Source organism: Eumetopias jubatus, unplaced genomic scaffold (genome assembly GCF_037043125.1).
Source record: "Eumetopias jubatus isolate StellerSeaLion01/CBP00866 unplaced genomic scaffold, mEumJub1_p1.0 scaffold_1, whole genome shotgun sequence".
Lineage (NCBI taxonomy): Eukaryota > Metazoa > Chordata > Mammalia > Carnivora > Otariidae > Eumetopias > Eumetopias jubatus.
This window is the reverse complement of record NW_028274807.1, coordinates 69,747,858-69,767,061: the sequence shown is the minus strand read 5'-3', so window position 1 is coordinate 69,767,061 and position 19,204 is coordinate 69,747,858. Positions and strand designations below refer to the sequence as shown.

The 19,204-nt window shown below is 40.5% G+C and overlaps 1 protein-coding gene across 1 annotated transcript in view; it reads left to right on the top strand.

The window, feature by feature from the left end:
• LMLN (leishmanolysin like peptidase) overlaps positions 1 to 4,912 on the top strand; it is a 75,752-nt gene extending 70,840 nt beyond the window's left edge. The window contains exon 17 of the mRNA XM_088024873.1: positions 1,075 to 4,912. Within this exon, the coding sequence (XP_087880999.1) occupies positions 1,075 to 1,175 (101 nt within the window). The 3' untranslated portion in view covers positions 1,176 to 4,912. The remainder of the gene's footprint in view (positions 1 to 1,074) is intronic.
• The last annotated feature ends 14,292 nt before the right edge of the window (positions 4,913 to 19,204 follow it).

Sequence of the window (19,204 nt, the reverse complement as noted above, 5' to 3'; positions counted from 1 at the left end):
TCCTGGTTTACCTGGGACAGTCCATATACTGTGGTCTTGGTATAATTCTTAATAGCATTCCCTTGTGTTAATCAAAAAGAACAAATTAGTTGATCTAAGGAAATTTTATTCCACACTTCATAAAGCAGGCAGTCTCCATCTCAAGAGTACAAAGAACTGCAAAATAAGGGAAAAGGACTGCAGGCAGGGAACAAGGAAGAAATACTCAGGTTAAGTTGATTGGCTGGGCTGGCATAGCTGACCTTATTTAGAAAGATCAAGGAAGGGGTGCCTGGTTGGCTCAGTTGTTAAGTGTCTGCCTTCCGCTCAGGTCGTGGTCCCAGGGTCCTGGGATCGAGCCCCGCAGCGGGCTCCCAGCTTGGCAGGAAGCCTTCTCCCTCTCCCACTCCCCCTGCTTGTGTTCCGTCTCTTCTATGTCTCTATCTGTCAAATAAATAAAATCTTAAAAAAAAATAGAAAGATCAAGGAAAAAGGAAATAAGTACAAGTCCCAGAGTTGGCTTGGCAGTTGAAGATTAGTTTACTAGTTATACTGTGTTTCTGGTCAAGCAGAGGAACACAAAAGTTATCTAATTTTCAGTTTGCTGCCATGGCACCACAGGCACGAGTGGCTGCATCTTGGGAAATTTATTGCAACACTTGTCTCAAAATGCCCTGATTTGGGATGATAAATTATAGGTTACCCTACTTAAAAAGGACAAGGAAGAAGAGAGGAAGAAGGTCCTGCATCCCATGTTAGAATAGCCAATATATTAATTTACTTTCCTGTGTAGCATCTTTAGCTTTGTTGGGATGCTTCCTGAAGACACTTCTTTCTTTTTTGGGGTGCTGCTTTTAACCTCAGTATGGTGGGTACATCATCTTTTCTTCCTGCATAAAATATTTTGTTCTTTTTCCATAAATGTATAAAAATGACTTTGCATATCTAGGTCTCAGGAAGTTATTCTTGATTTTGCTCTCCAGGGTGGTCCTTGTTCATCTTTTAATAGTCACCTCTACTCATCTGTCAGTTTTAGTTGGTATGATTTATTCCAGAAATGTCTTCAGAAAGTCAATTTTTTGTTTTCAATCCTAGATCTCTGTTCCCGTTCCTCTAGCCTGGTGGTCACCCTCTGGCTTCTGCTAGGCAATCTATTTCCTCTGCTGGCTGGATTTCTTCTGTGTGTATGGCACTAGAAATGGAAAAGTGAATTCTCAAGACATTCCTTTGTGTCACGTTCCTCTGAACAAAGCACAAAATCTGGGAGAGTGCCAGCCGGGGCAGATGGCAGAAGTGTCATTCCTGACTTTGGGTTGGAAGCGTTGACCACAATCAGACCTTGAAGCAGAACTTCACAGCAGTTGCTCTTCAGCAGCAGCCCAATAGCCTCAGAGCTTGGAGGAGGAGAAGGAATTCTAAGTCACCACATCTTTATTTGTCAGGATATATAACCTGCCTGAAGTTTGCCTTTGAAAATGGGATAATTGGTGAAATTTTCAGAGTGATTACATACCCCAGCATTTTCATTAACCTAAAATGATGGGAAAGTTCATCAGTACTGCAGTAATTTTTAAAAATGGCTATTACAAGATTATAAATTGTGGATCTCGTCCTCAAAAGTATAAATTGTCCTTTGACTTACAGATAGTAATTGAATTGGGTTTCTATATCACTATTATATCTTTATTGAATTTAATGGCTGTGCCTGGTATACTTAAATCATTGTTCTCATTGTTCTAAAAGTTTTTTTTTTATTATGTTTTGCTAAATCTTATGATTTAACCATGCTTGCCTTTTTCAAACCAGCTGTGTGGCAGTTTACTACTGAACGATTACATGTTGGTAGCCCTTCCAGTTGTATCTCCAGTAGTTTAATGATGACTTGAAAAACTGTGGACACAGAGAAAAATACTCTGCCCTGTAAAAACATTGAAGGCATGCAACAGAAGAAAACATAATTGTATGTTTTTCAGATAATAATTTTGACAACTGTAACCCAACAAAAATAGAACTATTCTTTTTTGACCAATGAAGATAAAAAGAAATTATGGTACTGCATAGAGAGATATGCAGTTATTTTCAAGTGGGCTAAGACATTGTTACAGAAGAGTTTCTACTATCTGAAAATTATATATAAGAAGAAAAATATAAGTGAAAACAAGGTGGTCTGAATTGTTTACTAATAGCAAAGTGTAGGTTTGGTGTAGGGCCTATTCAGTAGGACTCCCTTTACCCACAATATAAGCCTCAGTCCACAGAAGTCAGAAGATTGCCTGTGCTTTAAAAGAAGGTGATGTTCTTGACGCAATGTGATTTCTGCCCAGTGGTCTCAATGTCAAAGTGAAGAAGTTCAATGAAGCACAAGTAAATGTCAGGAGTAACTATGACTCTCTTAAGGTAGCCAGCTGCCTCATCTAATTAGTAACACATATGAATGGATGAACGAGATTCCCACTGTCCCTACCTACTATCTAGAGAAACCACAGACCAAGGAACAGACAAAAAACAAAACGAAACAAAACAGAAACAAACTATAAAAGGAGGTGATATGTTTTGCTTCCTGCTTTTGACACTTCTGTTACCACATAGATTCTCATCCTCAGAAGCAATTCTCCTCCGGTACTAGAGCTTATCACCCCCTCTTAGTAATTCCAATTTGAAATTTTTTAATGATGAGTAATGCCCAGTTATTCTCTCTAAAGCTAATGAAGTCCTGTGGCATTATAAACATAACTCCTGGACAAGATTTTTTCATTCATTCATTCATTCATTCATTCATTCATTCACCTTTTAATTCAGCATATAGTTATTGAGCACTCCAATTAAGAGATGATGCTAAGTGAGCAAGCAGTATAATTATTAAAAAGTAATTCCAACTGACTATTTGGTATTGGAGCCAAACCGCAACCCCAGCATAGAGGAAAGTCACCTTTTTCTAATGCATAAATTTTAAATATGTATTTGCATGCAATTTTAAATTGGAGGTATTTGTCATTGTAAAGAAAGTGGGGGTCTCTAGCATAGCCGACTTCAGCTAAAGAGAAGTTAATAGTAATGGTGTCAGGCCAGTGCTCAGTTTTCTGCCTTTGTCACACATTACTTTAAAAGGGAAAAGTATAGAGTATATTTTTAAAGAAGATTATAAAACTCTAAACTTATATATCAACTGTGATTATGAATCATCCTGCAAAGTTGTATAAAGAATTTCACCAAAAATATGATAGATAATATATTTGAGATTCACAGTGGTAGGTTCAATTATATTTTGACTGTTGTGCAGTAATGCCATTTAGGTAGTATTGTTTCCAAGCATGGTGCTTTTTATACTTGAAATATATTTTTGCTTTGTTTTTTATTGATATAATTATATTTGCACTAATGACTTTCTGGAGAAAATATTATAGATGACATTTTTTCTATGTATATTTATTAAGCTTGGAATCTGATACCTTAGTGTTTTCTCTGCACAAATAAGGAACTTGATAAGGTATGAAGCTAAGAAATCTTGAGTCTCTGAGGGTAACTAACAGCTCTAGTGTCTTCCTTCCTCTTCAACAAGTCTTGAGAGTGGTTGCTTATCACTTATTCTTCCCAGTGTACTCCGTGAAGACTTAGAAGGCCACACTGAACCTGTAAGAAATGTTAAGAGGAACATTTGAGTCACTTAGAATATGACCATATTCTAAAAGCAGACTTAAAATCTGAAATTTCGGTGCAGAATTCGCGGGCTAGAATTCAGCTTTGAAATGAAGAATTCGAAATGGCCTCCTGTGGTAGGATGCCTTTTATGTTAACAAAACCAGACTGCAGCCATGGTGGAAATGAGGTAGGGCACAGAAGGAGAATAAGGAGTAGCCGATTTGGGGACAGTAGACTGGAGTCTCTTTCTGACTCGAAAAGTGTGGAGTGCATATAAAAACGAACTAGACTACCTCAGTTTTCAGTTCAGATTTAGGTTCATTTTGATAGTATTAAGGTCCCAATTGTCAAAAATAACAAGTGAATTTGTCTCTCAGGTTTTCAAGAACAGAATTTACAGGAAGGCAGCAAAAGCCATGTCAGCAGACTTGAGCTGACAGCTTTAAAGAAACTGGCAAGCTGTTAGGTAGTCTTAAGGTAGACCTGTCTAATATTCTCCTGAAGAACATCCTTTTCCCTTACTTACTTCTCAAGGATATTTATTTTTGTTAAGAACAAATAGACATTCTTAAAATGTTATAAATTATGCTTGAAATTAGTTTCAGCCTAGTATGTTGGCTTAGAGTTTATCAGTATTTGAAGATGAAACATAAATTAGTGAAGTTTAAATGGCTTTAGGAAGATACATAAATAAACATATCTTGAGTATTCCATAAAATTTTATCAATATTCTGCTCAATATTAGAATAGCAACTGTAAAATGACTATAACTAGCTGCTCTCTCAGATTCTTTTACCTCTAATATTCTATGACTAACCCTCATTCAGACTCGGTAGGTCACTGCTGGCTCTGATCTGTGCCCTCGAGTATGCCAGCTTGCACATCATGTTCATCACAGTGTCTTGTGCTCAGTGCCGTGGCACTGTCCATGTCCTTGGACTGGAGAGAGAAGAGCCATCCCTGAGGGCATTTGAGCCATCCTGGTAAAGGGGGTGGACTTTAGTCATAGCTCCACAGACCCATTTCATAGTGGGCAATAGTCATTCATGCCATGTCCTTGCAGCCCTGGAGGACGAATATATTAAAGTCTGTGCTACTCATTCTGAAGAAAGAACTTACCTGAAAGGATGAGGACTTCTTTCTTCTTTCTTTTTCTCCTTCTTCTTTCTTCTTCTTTCTTCTCCTTCTCCTTCTTCCTTTTTTTGTTGATACATTCAGTCAGGATAGGGAAGGAAGTGATGAATTATTTTCTTTTATGTTTACATTTTTGGTAAATGAAATAGAAGATTTAAGAACTAACCTTTATTTGTGTTATTGAACTCTTAGTGTAATGTATTCCTTAGTAAAACACACACACACACACACACACACAACTTTAATAAAAATGGAAACTAATCTGTATCTTGTCTTTACTTACCATCAATTTTTTTAAAGATTTTATTTATTTGAGAGAGAGAATGAGAGAGAGAGAGCGAGCACATGAGACAGGGGAGGGTCAGAGGGAGAAGGAGACTCCCTGCTGAGCAGGGAGCCTGATGCGGGACTCAATCCTGGACTCCATGATCATGACCTAAGCCGAAGGCAGTCGCTTAACCAACTGAGCCACCCAGGTGCCCTACTTACCATCAATTTTTAAAACCTTGATGAAGAACACAAGCCATGTGCGCCATTTGGGGAACACAAGGTGTTAATTGTGAAATAATTCAATTTCTACTTTAACTGGACTAGAATTGTCCTACTTGAAGAATGGGGACAACAATAGCCAAACTGTGGAAAGAGCCAAGATGTCCATCGACAGATGAATGGATAAAGAAGATGTGGTACATATACACAATGGAATATTATGCAGCCATCAAAAGGAATGAGATCTTGCCATGTGCAATGATGTGGATGGAACTGGAGGGTGTTATGCTGAGTGAAATAAGTCAATCAGAGAAAGACGTGTATCCTATGACCTCACTGATACGAGGAATTCTTAATCTCAGGAAACAAACCGAGGGTTGCTGGAGTGGTGGGGGGTGGGAGGGAGCCACCCAGGTGGCTGGGTGATAGACATTGGGGAGGGTATGTGCTATGGTGAGCACTGTGAATTGTGCAAGACTGTTGAATCACAGATCTGTACCTCTGAAACAAATAATGCAATATATGTTAAGGAAAAAAAAAGCAGGAGGGGAAGAATGAAGGGGGGTAAATCGGAGGAGGAGAAGAACCATGAGAGATGATGGACTCTGAAAAACTAACTGAGGGTTCTAGAGGGGAGGGGGGTGGGGGGATGGGTTAGCCTGGTGATGGGTATTAAAGAGGGCACGTTCTGCGTGGAGCACTGGGTGTTATGCACAAACAATGAATCATGGAACACTACATCAAATACTGATGATGTAATGTATGGTGATTAACATAACAATAAAAAATTTAAAGAAAAAAAAAAGAATGGGGACAGATCTTACGTAAAGATATAGGGAGAAGCCCTCCTCAAAGAGTTATGTAGGAAAGAGAGCAGTCTAAAACATTCAGGGCAAGCTCCTCTGGCTGCAGATGATCCCAGTCCCTTTTGTTTTATGCTGTGGGCCACGAGTCTCACTGCATGAGCACCCTTGCACATTCATGTGCCATGCTCTGTGCAGTAGCAGCAAGTAGATTGTGGCTGTAGTTTTGGAGTGTGATTGTTCTTCATAACCTGAATATAGTTTGAGAAAGGATATCCTGGACATGCCTTCACCATGTGCACTTGGAGCCATTCTGCCCTGTGGCATGGACCCATGCACTTAGTGAAATTGACTGAACATAGCGTGTGTGACCTAATTGCTGAGCTGAGATCTTTGTGGGAAATTTTAATAATATATTTAGATTTCTAAAATTTTAAATATTTCATAAAAGTAGCTAAAACTATATGTAATAAATTACTTCAAGTAGTTGAATTAAGCCAATATTATTTGCATAGTGTACTGAAGATAAAGCTGTCTATATCTTATATATTACACTGTTTACCTTTTGGTGTGTTGATCAAGTATGGCTTATTTAGTAGGCATTATCCATAAGCTGTCTTTTGTCTATAACCTCTCTGATAGATTTGCCGAATGGAGGGGTTTATTTAAATCAGCTTTGTTAAGTGCCCCCAGAAGTTCATTCTTTAATGTTTAAATTAAATTGGACATATTTGGAGATGGTAGTCCAAATATGTGCTCTGATGTTCCAGTAGATAGCCACTACCTTTCCCATTCTATATGTATAGAAATGGGTTTTTTTCTACCTATGGACATTAGTATATCTTAGGTTCAATGCCACTTTAACACTCAGAGCCACTAATAGTTAATTTTTTCAATTTAGACAGAAACAGTGACTCAATAACTTTCTGACAATTTCACATTTGGAAATACTCAAATCACAGTATCTGAATACCTGGCTTCTTCTCCCTCACCCCATTAGGTTTCCTAGTGACATTTCAAGAAGGCTACAATCAACTTGGAAGAGATTTTCACATGCGTTCCCACATATGGTTGTTCATGAATGTGTATACAGTGAAGGTTTTGATGTATTTGGCTGAGGTCATGAAAATTTAATGTAAGTGAGATAACCACGTAGAGTTTGCTCTATTGTCACACGCCTCAGCACAGTTTGCCACCCCAGTCTCCAGAGTCTTAAATCTTAAACAGGTTATGCCACTATTCCAAGTGCACATGGTGAAGGCATGTCCAGGATATCCTTTCTCAAACTATATTCAGGTTATGAAGAACAATCACATTCCAAAACTATTTGGGAGGGGGGGCTGGGTAGCTCAGTCAGTTAAACATCAGACTCTTTTTTTTTTTTAATTTTAATTTTTTTTTTTTTAAGTAGGCTCCACACCCAACGGGGAGTCCAACATAGGGCTCAAACTCACAACCCTGCGGTCAAGACCTGAGCTGAAATCAAGAGTTGGATGCTTAACTAACTGAGCCACCCAGGTGCTCCAAGCATCCGATTCTTGATCTTAGCTCAAGACTTAATCTCAGGCTCATGAGGCCCAGCTTGGAGCCTACTTAAAAAACATAAATGAAATGATTTGGTTAGTTGTGAAGTTTTATGCTTGCTATTAAGTAAATAAAATCTGTAAAATCTGCGTTTCTTATAATAGGTTTGACAAAGGAGTGAAGAGGGAGCCAGTAAGTGCTATATAGATGTTAAATAACCCTTAGGGATAAGTATCTCCACAGTGGAAAAAAAAAATGAAGATGTGAAATGTCTGAAGCAAGTCAGTCCTCAGACTGAGGTGAGTTAGTGGCTTTGCCACACTGGGATTTTGCCCCAGAACCCCTGCACCAGCACTCTGCACCATGCTCGATCTCCATAGGTGGGGGGGTTTTATCCATTTTTGTCTCATTTATCCTCTCACTCCACCCCAGGCTGTGTTCATGCCTCCTGCTTCCCCATCACCAGTTCAAAACAGCCCCGTTTTCTCGTGTATGCACACATCTATTTGGTGGCTTCATTGCCTGGGAGTGGTGTAGGGGATCCTCTCCAACCATCATTTCTCAAACACATACAGAGGGAGGCAGCCAGCAGCCCTCACTCATTTACTAATCTGGTAGAAACCAGAAGCTCCCATGCCCCTTCAGTCTGCTCCTGCTGATTTATAATTTCCATACCACCATTCAGTTTCCAGGTCAGAAATGACAGTATCTGCTGTGGCTGTCCACGCACCGCACCATGGCCCAGGAGGCATTGGTAGTGAAAATGAGCAGACTGGAGTCTACTGAGCTGAGGAACACAACTCCAGGGTGGGTAGGTACCACCTGGGTGTGGCTGTCAGATGCTAAATAAGCCAAAGGCATAGATGCAGAAATCATTTAGTCCAGAGGCAGAAACAGTGAAGGTGAATCTATATACAGGAAAAAAAAGAAGTCCTGGAATTAGTCAAAGATTAGGCTGACAGGACCAGAGAAACAAGAGTGACTGCAGAATGACCAGACTACGTTCTGTTGGATTGGGGAGGGGCTGCCTTTTGTTTTGGACTCCCAGGTTTAAGTGCACTGAGAGTGCCTTCTGATACTTAGCACAGTGGAGATACTGAATCTAGTGATTTAAGATTGGAATAGTCTTTGTTGTGTACTTACCATATTCAACACGTATTTGGCATCAACTCTATCAGGCACTCTACTGGGCCTTCCCATGGTCCACAAGAAACCAACAGACATGGTCTTTGTCCTGGAGCCAGTGAAGGATGGGGACAATTGAACAAGCATTTACAGTAAAGTATAGACTTGAAGTGGGTAAGATAAAATGTATAGCATGGTAAATAGTGGAGAGAGCAAGGCTGAAGATACAAGAGGCTGAGACACCCAATAAAGTCAGGCTCTGAGCAGGTGGGAGCTGGGACCAGAGCATGGGGAAGGGACCACCCCATCTACTGTAAGATAGGACATGGAAGGAAGCAGGAGCACATTTGTTGGATCTGGTGGCTAGAAGCTAAGATCCTGGCTCTAGAAAGGAAGTCATCATTGTCTGCCATGAACGTGGTTTGAGATTTGAAGAATATTGAAGGTTTAAGCTTTTGCAAAGAGATACTCTTTTTTGGTCACTGTTCTGAGTCCATTTTTCCTGGAAGACAGTATGTGCCTTTTCAGTCCATAGATTCAAATTGTCTTTTATTTTACATAATTTTTTTTGAATTTCATCTTTATTTACTGTTCTCAGTTTTCCTCTTTAGGAATGCCAATTATGTAGATGTTTGTCTTCAACTATTATCACTTTTTCTCTACTTAATTATTTATTTCCTTGTCTTTTTCTCATTTCTGCCCACTGTGTTTTTTATGGTGTTGTCAACAATGTCTCTTGTCCCTCATGCTCCTTTCATTTTTGTTCTCTTTTCTGTGGTTTTACTCTTCTATGGTATCTTTCCTGAGCCCACAGCTGCCTTCAGTATCCCCAAAGCTGATGCCTGGACGCCGGAACTCTGGGTATGGTTGCAGCTGCCTCTAAAGACTTAGGTCTCCATAATCTTGGTTTCTAATAGCAGCAGCAAGACAGGCTCGGTTTCACATCTGCTTCTAAATATTGTGCGTGCATCTGATGGGCAGAATCTCATTTACAGCCAGGACCCTAGCTGCAAGGAAATCCCAGAAATGTAGTTCTAAGATTGATACACTCCATACACAGAAGGATGAAGGAATGGAGGTTGAGTGAGCCAACTCACAGGATCTACCACGACCTTCTCTGTTGCAAATACCTTTTACAAGTTTATTGTTTGTGAGATGAGAGTTTTAGCTAATTTCCTCCATGGTTTTCATCTTTGGTGTTATGCTTAGAAAAACTTCCTTACCCTGCTATATATTTTTTTCACTTTTCAAAGATCGTTTAAATTTTTTCTTCAGAGAATTCCTGAACACAAATAATAGAAATAATTTATAGCTCTGCCACTCTTTAAAATATTATATGGAGAAAGAAGTAAAAGTGCTCCTGCTTCTTCTGACCCCTCCATTTCTATCCTTCCAGAGGTAACCTAGAGGGCCCCGGTTTTGTACATAGTCTGTTAAATAACAAAATTCAAGGGGCATCTGGCTGGCTTAGTCAGTGGAGCGTGCAACTCTTGATCTCAGGGTTGTAAGTTCAAGCCCTATGTTGGGTGTAGAGATTACGTTAAAAAAAAAAAAACTAAAACAAAACAAAAGTCAACTGAGTAAATTTAAAGATCTAATTGGCTTTATTCAAAGTTTCATGAATCAAGCAATATCCCATCTAGCAAATAAAAAGGAGTTCCAAGAAGCTGTGCAAAATGGAAGGCTTTTATAGGCAGAAGGGGGTGGGAAAAGGACGTTTCTAGCAAAGAGTGGATTGTTTCAGGCAAGGTCACCATGCTTTGGGGAAAGGTGGGAGTCTATCAGGTGGATTACCTCACTAGTGCGGACCAGGTAATTCAGATTTACTAGTCGGTTATAGTCCTGGGAGAGGTTGAAACTGCAGTTAGGTTAGGGTGGTATTAAGTCTTGGTTTGCTGATGTGGGGCTTAGCACAAAGTATTCCATTTTTGGCTGGTTGTTTCTTTTCTAACACTTTTCAAACTGGACTGTTATATATATACATAAATATAGATTAGGTATACAATTATTAAAAAATAAAAGTGGTATCCCTCTCCTCAGTGTTTGGTATCTTGTATTTATTGCCTACAGGTTCAACACAGGCATCTTCCTCGGTCTATAAACTGAGATTTACCTCATAGTTTGTAATGATTTATGGTGCTCACTATGAATATGACCTCATTTATTTAGCCATTTCCCTACTGCCCCTACTGATGGGCATTTATGTTATTTCCAGTTTAACAATTCACCTATATTTTATTCTGCTTCTCTTAATTTTTACATTTTGTTCCTTAATATGGCAGGAATTTTTTTTTTTTTTGAGAGACAGAGAGAGTATGTGTGTTGGGGGTGAGGGGAAGGGACAGAGGGCGAGAGAGAGAGTATCTGAAGCAGGCTCCACACCCAGCATGGAGCCCAACGTGGGGCTGGATCTCGCAACCCTGAGAGCGTGACCTGAGCCGAAATCAAGAAGTCAGACACTTAACCGACTGAGCCGCCCAGGTGCCCTGACAGGAATTAATTTTGACATTTGACCTGAGGAAAGATTCTTAGTTTTTTCCAAGTACAATTCTAGTGTCATTTATTAAACTAGGAGGAATAAATTTTTGAAGAGTCATGGAAAACACTTCCCTGGAAAAGAAAGTGAAATGGCCCAATGCGAAAAAGAATTCAAGCATAAAAATCCAAAACTCACTTCTTCCCAGAAATTAGCCCCCTTCTTTCCCAGCTTCATCTATACCTGCCTCATCATTAGTAAAGCAGCATGGTTTTGAAGCGGGCCTCATCCCATGAGGCTGCGTGCTTCAGCTCTGCCTTGGCTCCCTTCATTAATGGTTAAACCGGATTAAAGGGCTGACCCTGCAAATTATCCACTGCTATGTACTGGAATGATTCTTCAGGCATATTCTGCCCTAGCTGGCTTCTCCTCACAACCTATTTGGAAGACAGAGACAAACAAAGGAAACCTGAAAAAGACAATTTGAACACACTATCCACCAATGTAGAGAAGATTTTGTGTGTGAAGTAGTGTGTATGTGAATTTTTGGGAGTCAACATAAGGTGTGTTAAAAAGAAAACCACATGCCCAAAATGGTGCCTCTTGAGCCAGGCCAAGTCACCAAACCAGAGCTTAATACCTAACTTAATTTCAGTTCCAACCTCCCTGAGAAATTTAAGTTTGGTAATCTGTTGGCTAGGCCTTCTCCATTCCCCAAAGGAAGATGAGGTAATCTGCATAGTAAGACCTCCTGCCCTTCTCCATAGTGAAGGTGATCTTGCCTAAAACAGTCCTTTCTTGTCTTTTGCTAATAATTTTCCTTCCTATGAACTCCCCTCTACTTGTTAGATGGGATGCTGCCAAATTCATGAATTGCTTAATAAAGCCAATTAGATCTTCAAATTTACTCATTTGGATTTTGTTTTTTAACAGGTGGTAAATAAGAGCAAAAGCTTTGGTAGCAGAGAGATCTGGCTTTAAGGCTTGAGTTAGTTTTTTGTGACTTGGAGTCTTTCTCTATAAATTATAGCTCAAGGGGTGCCTGGGTGGCTCAGTTAAGTGTCCAACTCTTGATTTCGGCTCAGGTCATGATCTCAGGGTTGTGAGATCAAGCCCCACATGGGGCTCATGCACTGGACATGGAGCCTGCTTCAGATTCTCTCTCTCCCTCTCCTCCATACCCCCCCTAAAAAAAATTGTAGCTCAAAAAAATTTTATCTTTCTTTCAATGGAGTTAATAGCCTCCGTTCTAAAGTAGGGAAGATGTTCATTAAAGATTTATCAGTCCAGGTTCAGTTACAAGAAGAAGAAACTACATTTTTAGTCTGAGAGTGATTGAATATGGGAATGAGGTGTTTACAGGACACTTGGAAGAGCTGGAGAAAGGGGCTCTGTGGTGGTCCTGTAAGAGTGTCTTCCAGAACGACCCTGGAGAACTTGGCTCCATCGGAGCTGCTGTCTCTTCTGCAAGAAAGGGAAGGTAGACAGTCAGGAAGCTTCTCCTGCAGCAGCTGCAGTGACTTTGTCCTTTCACAATGCTAGTGGCAAGTTCCTAGAGCACTGCTGAACACCCCACACACACACACACACCGCCGTCTCCATGATAAACTTCTTGCAGAAAACTCGCCAGGCATCCAAAGTGACCTCTACCTTCCCAGTTCTACAGGAATGAATCTGATGATGAATCTAATCCACACGCAGAAAGAACTTCACTATAAGGATGTCCATCATAAAAGGAACTCAGGTCAAAACCACAGAAAACAGCTTTCCATCCAGTCAAGTCACAAAATTAACCTTGTGAGGGTTTTATGCATTCAGAAATTTGTATGCAAATATTGTCTACATGCACATATGTAAATAAGGGCATAGTGATTAATAGTTAAATACCTAGAAGCATTATTTTTTTTTTAGAGGGCAGAAAAGGGCAGAGGGAAAGAGAGAATCTTAAGCAGGCTCCACACCCAGCTCGGAGCCTGACATGGGACTTGATCTCACGACCCTGAGATCATGACCTGAGCAAAATCAAGAGTCAGATGCTTAACCGACTACGTCACCCAGGTGCCCCTAGAGGCATTATTAGAACAGGGGCAGGGAGCAGGCCCTTACTCCCCCCTATAAGCCCACACTTGCCAAATTCAATTCTGTCTCAAGTCTCAGCCCAGGCATCACCTGTTGCAGAAAGCCTTTCCCTGGCCTTTTGACCTCCACACCTTAGTATAGGATGGAGGCTTCTCCTTCTCTGCTCCCATGCTGGTTGGTAGTTATATATTTGGTAGTTTGTCTTCCTCTTTATGCTGTGAGCAACACTGAAGGCAGGTGGCTTTTGTTATTTTTTCCCCAGCATATAGAAAGGTGGTTAATAAACATAAAATAGAAAATTCTTCTTTATTCCTATGATTGTAAAGAAAGCTTTGTTTTTTCCTTCCATCTATGGTCCCTGGTAGAGGTGGAACCAGTAGGTCCCAGGTCTTGGGGGAGATCTGGTGCTGGTGCTGAAATTACCCATCTTTGATCAAGGTGCACTTTGTCCACTGATTCTATAAAATATGCATTGGTTTTCTCATCACTCAGTATTTAAAAGACACCTCTCCCTAGTGTTCTGCACCCCCATGGCATCATGGAAACAGATCACAAATATTTGCAGGTGGCAAAACCTCTCCCCAATATTTCCATAAAAATGAAAAAGTGATTAGAGAGTGCATTAAATTTTCTACCAAGTGAGTCTCCTCTCTAAATTGGCTGAGAGCCCAGGCTGAATTTCACAGCTAAGCCAAACACTCCCACCAAGGGACACAACTATGGTCCTCTTAACCTATCCAGAGACTCTGTTCCCATGAGGACCTTTCTCCTCTGGACGTGTTCATCCTTTTTGAACACAGAGTATTCAGCCAGAAGCCTATGTTGCACACCACCCTGGACTACCACCACCCCCAGACTGTGTGAAGTGATAATGAGGTCAGTCATACCACAGCTCTCTAGGAAAGTGGAAAGAACCACGGGACCCCTGGAGAATACATTGGCAAAAATGAGTCCCCAACAGAGGGCAGCATTGGGTATCTGTGAATCCAGCCCCCAGGGCCTCAATATTCTAGAATCTACCCTGGCAGAAAAGATAAATAGGGAGAGAGGAGAAAAAACCAGGAGGGTGAAGAAATAGAAGACATAACATGGCTCTTTCAAAACTAAGTCAAACAAGGGAAGAGCTATGGGTAAGAATCTCAGTGGATTCTTCTCAGGAGAGAAGGGGCAAGTGGATAGAGTGATGACTCTACAGCTTTGGAGGTTTCAGGGAAGTACTCAAAAGCATTTTAGTCTCAGAGTCACACTTTCCCCTGCAAAAGAAAATTATTTCCCCCCAAATATAAAAATAAAGTGCTCGTTGTAAAAAATTAAATAATTAAGGAAAGAGGAACACCCAGCTGGCTCAGTAGGCAGGGCATGCGACTCTTAATCTCAGGATCATGAATTCAAACCCTACATTGGGTGTGGATCCTGCTTTAAAAAAAAAAAAAAAAGGGAAAGAATAAAGAAAACAAAAACTTCACCACTCAAAAAACTCAATTTGGGGTGCCTGGGTGGCTCAGTCGTTGGGCGTCTGCCTTCAGCTCAGGTCATGATCCCAGGGTCCTGGGATGGAGCCTCACATCGGGCTCCCTGCTCCGCAGGAAGCCTGCTTCTCCCTCTCCCACTCCCCCTGCTTATGTTCCCTCTCTCGAGGGAACAAATACATGTCAAATAAATAAATAAAGTCTTTGAAAAAAACCCAACAACTCAATTTGCCAAACATCCCTTAAGATATTGTTCTTAATCTACACACTTATATACATACACGTATACACACAACTTTCTATAATGGGGTCACAAGATCCTTTTTTTTAAAGATTTTATTTATTTATTTATTTGAGAGAGTGAGAATGAGAGAGAGAGAGAGAGAGAGAGAGCACATGAGAGGGGGAAGGGTCAGAGGGAGAAGCAGACTCCCTGCTGAGCAGGGAGCCTGATGTGGGATTCAATCCTGGGCCTCCAGGATCATGACCTGAGCCAAAGGCAGTCGCTTAACCGACTGAGCCACCCAGGCACCCACGGGATCTTATTTTTATCAACTACTTTTAATTTTTATTTTACTATGTTTAATAGTTTTGCTCAGAGAGGGGACATCAGAGTAGTTTAAAAGTTTTATTACATTTAATAAAAAGTAAATGCTAATATTTCCAAATGTATATGATTTGATTTATCTTCATTCATTAATAAAATTTATATACAATTTACATTTACATATAATGGAACTTTATCTTATAGGTTAAAATATAACAAAAACATCTTTAAAGGGAAATTTCCATTGACAGTATAGATTTAAAAGTATGCCTACTATTCCTAAAATGTATAGAAGTGAGACAGTATTCACAGAATATGCTTGGGAAATAGACTGGTCTTAGGTGGTCAGAAATGGACCCAAGATTTTTACAAAACTTGATATATCCTTAAAAAAAAAAAAAAGCAGTATATATCTCCTCTATTGAACAGAGGTATTTATCCATTTTTTCAAATATTTTATTTATTTATTTGAGAGAGAGAGCACAAATGGAGGGGAGAGGCAGAGGGAGAGGGAGAAGCAGGCTCCCCACTGAGCAAGGAGCCCAATGTGGGGCTCAAACCAGAGCCCTGGGATCATGACCTGAGCCGAAGGTAGAAGCTCAACTGACTGAGCCGCCCAGATGCCCCTCTATTTATCCATTTTTTTTTATTTTTAGATTTTTTATTTATTTATTTGTCAGAGAGAGAAAGAGAGAGCACAAGCAGGGAGGAGCGTCAGGCAGAGGGAGAAGCATGGGGTGCCTGGGTGGCTCCGTCGGTTAAGCAGCTGCCTTCGGCTCAGGTCATGATCCCAAGGTCCTGGGATCAAACCCCGCATCGGGCTCCCTGCTCATCGGAGAGCCTGCTTCTCCCTCTCCCTCTGCCTGCCACTCTGCCTGCTTGTGCTCTCTCTCTATCTCTCTGTCAAATAAATAAATAAAATCTTTAAAAAAAATCAAATTCTAATATGTGGCACTAGATGGAGAGGAGGGGAGGATATTTCTAGTCCACCAATAGGATACAATCGCTACATATTACTTCAGAAGTAGATTTTTTTAATTTATTTTTTAGAAATCTCTACACCCAACATGGGGCTTGAACCCATGACCCTGAGATCAAGAGTCACAAACTCTTCCAAATGAGCCACCCAGGCGCTCCTGTATTATTTCTGACTGTATTTCAGACAACAAACAAGTGAGAGACATTCTACTTTGCATAGCCAGATGCATTTAGAAATTTCACTCATCTATGCCAAAGGGACAGTATATTTCCTAATCAAGTGAAACAAGACATTGCCTCAACTGGGGATCTGAGTGTTTCTTTTTCTCTAGAAATGAAGTACCACAGACACACACATACATAGTTTTATATAATAGAGCCATGATATCCATTTTTATCATCTTTGTCCTTCATTAAGTAGATCATGGACATGTTTCCTTGGTGGTGTACATAATCAACATCCTAATTGTTAATGACTGCACTGTGTTCCCTTGTCCCTGAGCAGCATAACTTATTTCACCAATTCCTTACTGATGGATATGTAGGTTGTTTCTACTGGGGACATTCTTGTACGTGTATGTTTTTCACATTTCTTCGATTATCTCCTTAGAATAAATTCTTAGAAGAGCAATTACTGAAATAAAATCATAAATCATATTAAAATGTGAATATAAGTATTAAGGAGGGCACATACTGCATGGAGCACTGGGTCTTATACGAAAACAATGAATCATGGAACACTACATCAAAAACTAATGATGTACTGTATGGTGACTAACAGAACATAATAAAATAAAATTTTTTAAAAAATTTGAATATGGGGGAATGGAGAGTTATTGTTTAATGGGTAGAGTTTCAGTTTGAGAAGGTGAAAAACGTTCTAGAGATGGTGGCGGTTTGCACAGCAGTGTCAGTGTGCTTAATGCCACTGAACTGTATACTTAAAATAGTTAAATGGTTAGTTTTATATTATGTGAATTTTACCACAGTACAAAAATAAAAGTAAATGTGAATACATACATGCAAACTGCCCTTTACTGGAGTAAATTACTCATTTCTCCACACAACCACTGACAATGGAAGTTATCTAAAAAAATTTTTGTTGGCCTTTTTTTCACAGGCTGATTAGGCACCTGTATTTCTTCTTTTGACATGCATGTTCAATTTTTACCATTTTTCCATTAGAGGTGTTTGCCTTTCCCTTACTGATTTGCAAGTAAGTGCATTAAACATATTAGGAATAGGAACCCTTTGCCTATCACTGATATTTGCCTTTAGGGATTTCCTTGTCTGGGAGGAAGCCTCCTCAGCCCTGACCCCAGTCACCCCAACATCCCCTTGCTCTGTGTTCTGTACCCTCATAGAGCTCTCTCCACTGTGCCAGTCTTCTATCACAGTGATTTCAAAGCAGGGGGTTTGAACACTCCCTTAAAGGTCTTCCCTTGCTCCTCATTTATACACCCTAGAGAAAAATGTGGAAAATCAGAGTAAATTTGAGGTAAGATTAACAATTTCCACTTCTCCTTCTCCTCCCCATTCCCCAACCTCACATTTCCTGGCTTTTCAAAGCAGCCTTCCCTTGTACCTCCCAAGCGGAAGGGTCCCTTCCTGATTGCAGAAATGTGATCAGAACAGAGACAAATGCAGAGCTTAGGCCTGGACTGCTCGTGTTGGGTAGGTGGGAGGATGTGGGGAGGAGACTTTGCTTCACCTCCCATCACTGGCAAGTACCCCCATCTGAAAATGGAGGATGATTTACCAATCTCGTGGGCTGATGAAAGGAAATAAGGACTGATTGAGAGAATATATATGTAAAGGCCTGGGGTCTGGCATATGCTGGCTATTATTGTGACTATTGTGTTATTCCTATGATGATTATGATGATGATGTTGATGTTGGTGATGGTTCTCACTATCTTGCCAGGCCATTGTAAATGAGACGTGCAAAAGGAAAAACAGCATGAGTGATAAAGCACAGAATCAAAAATGACACACCCGCACCCATACACTCACAACCCCTCAATTTGGCAGTTTTGTTCTCTGTAGTGTACTTTTCCAGTAGGATACAGGATGAGTACATGAGACATGATCAAACACTCTCAGAACACACAATTTAGATGACAAAATTCTATACATCTTCCCTATGACTCCTGATGCCTTATTGTTCTCCATCACTCAGTCCCTCTGGGAAACTCTCTGAGGCAGTTAGCCTCTTTGCTTTCCTCACCTTTGTATATTTGTGCTTCTCTTACCTCTGTGCAGTTTTCTTTGTTTGGGTTTTGCTTTTCTCTTTGTGCATTCTGGTTTTTTGTGCATTGTGCTCTTTGCATGTCTTCCTTTGCCTCTCCCCTCTCTCATCCTCTCTTCCTATAGGTCTCTGTGTGAGATCTTGTGACCTTCACTTCCATACTTCTGTGGTTGATGGTGCCTCCATCAGTGCATCTGTTTTAATGTCCAGCTTCCCATAGATCACAGTGGATACTAGTGTCATGACACCAGAGTTCTCAAAACTTCCCTGGTTAGAAGGGAGGCAGATGCCAGTGTTAGGAAAGGACAGGGATAGTACATACGTAGCCCAAAATTAGAGAGCAAAGAACAGATTGAAGGAACACAATCCCCCTCCCACTCCCCGAAGTCACCATCACAGTCTGGTGCTCACTGTGAAGGCAGGAAATACACTCTGTCCCATCAGCCCCTCCGTTGTCACTCCTTCCCCTTATCTACTTTCAATCTCATGGTCCCCCATTTCATTCTACTCCAGTGGGTCTTAAAGTGCTGCACTCATTAGAAGTGCACATTCTTGGATGTGCTGGAGGAGGATACAGAGGAAGCTGGAGCAGTTGTAAGCCTGGCTGCTTCCTCACAATAATAAAAGACAACGTGTGTAAGCTACAAAATAGCGGTTCCTTCACTTCTGCCCTCAGTCTCAAGAATCTGCCACAAGAATCTCTCATGGATCATCC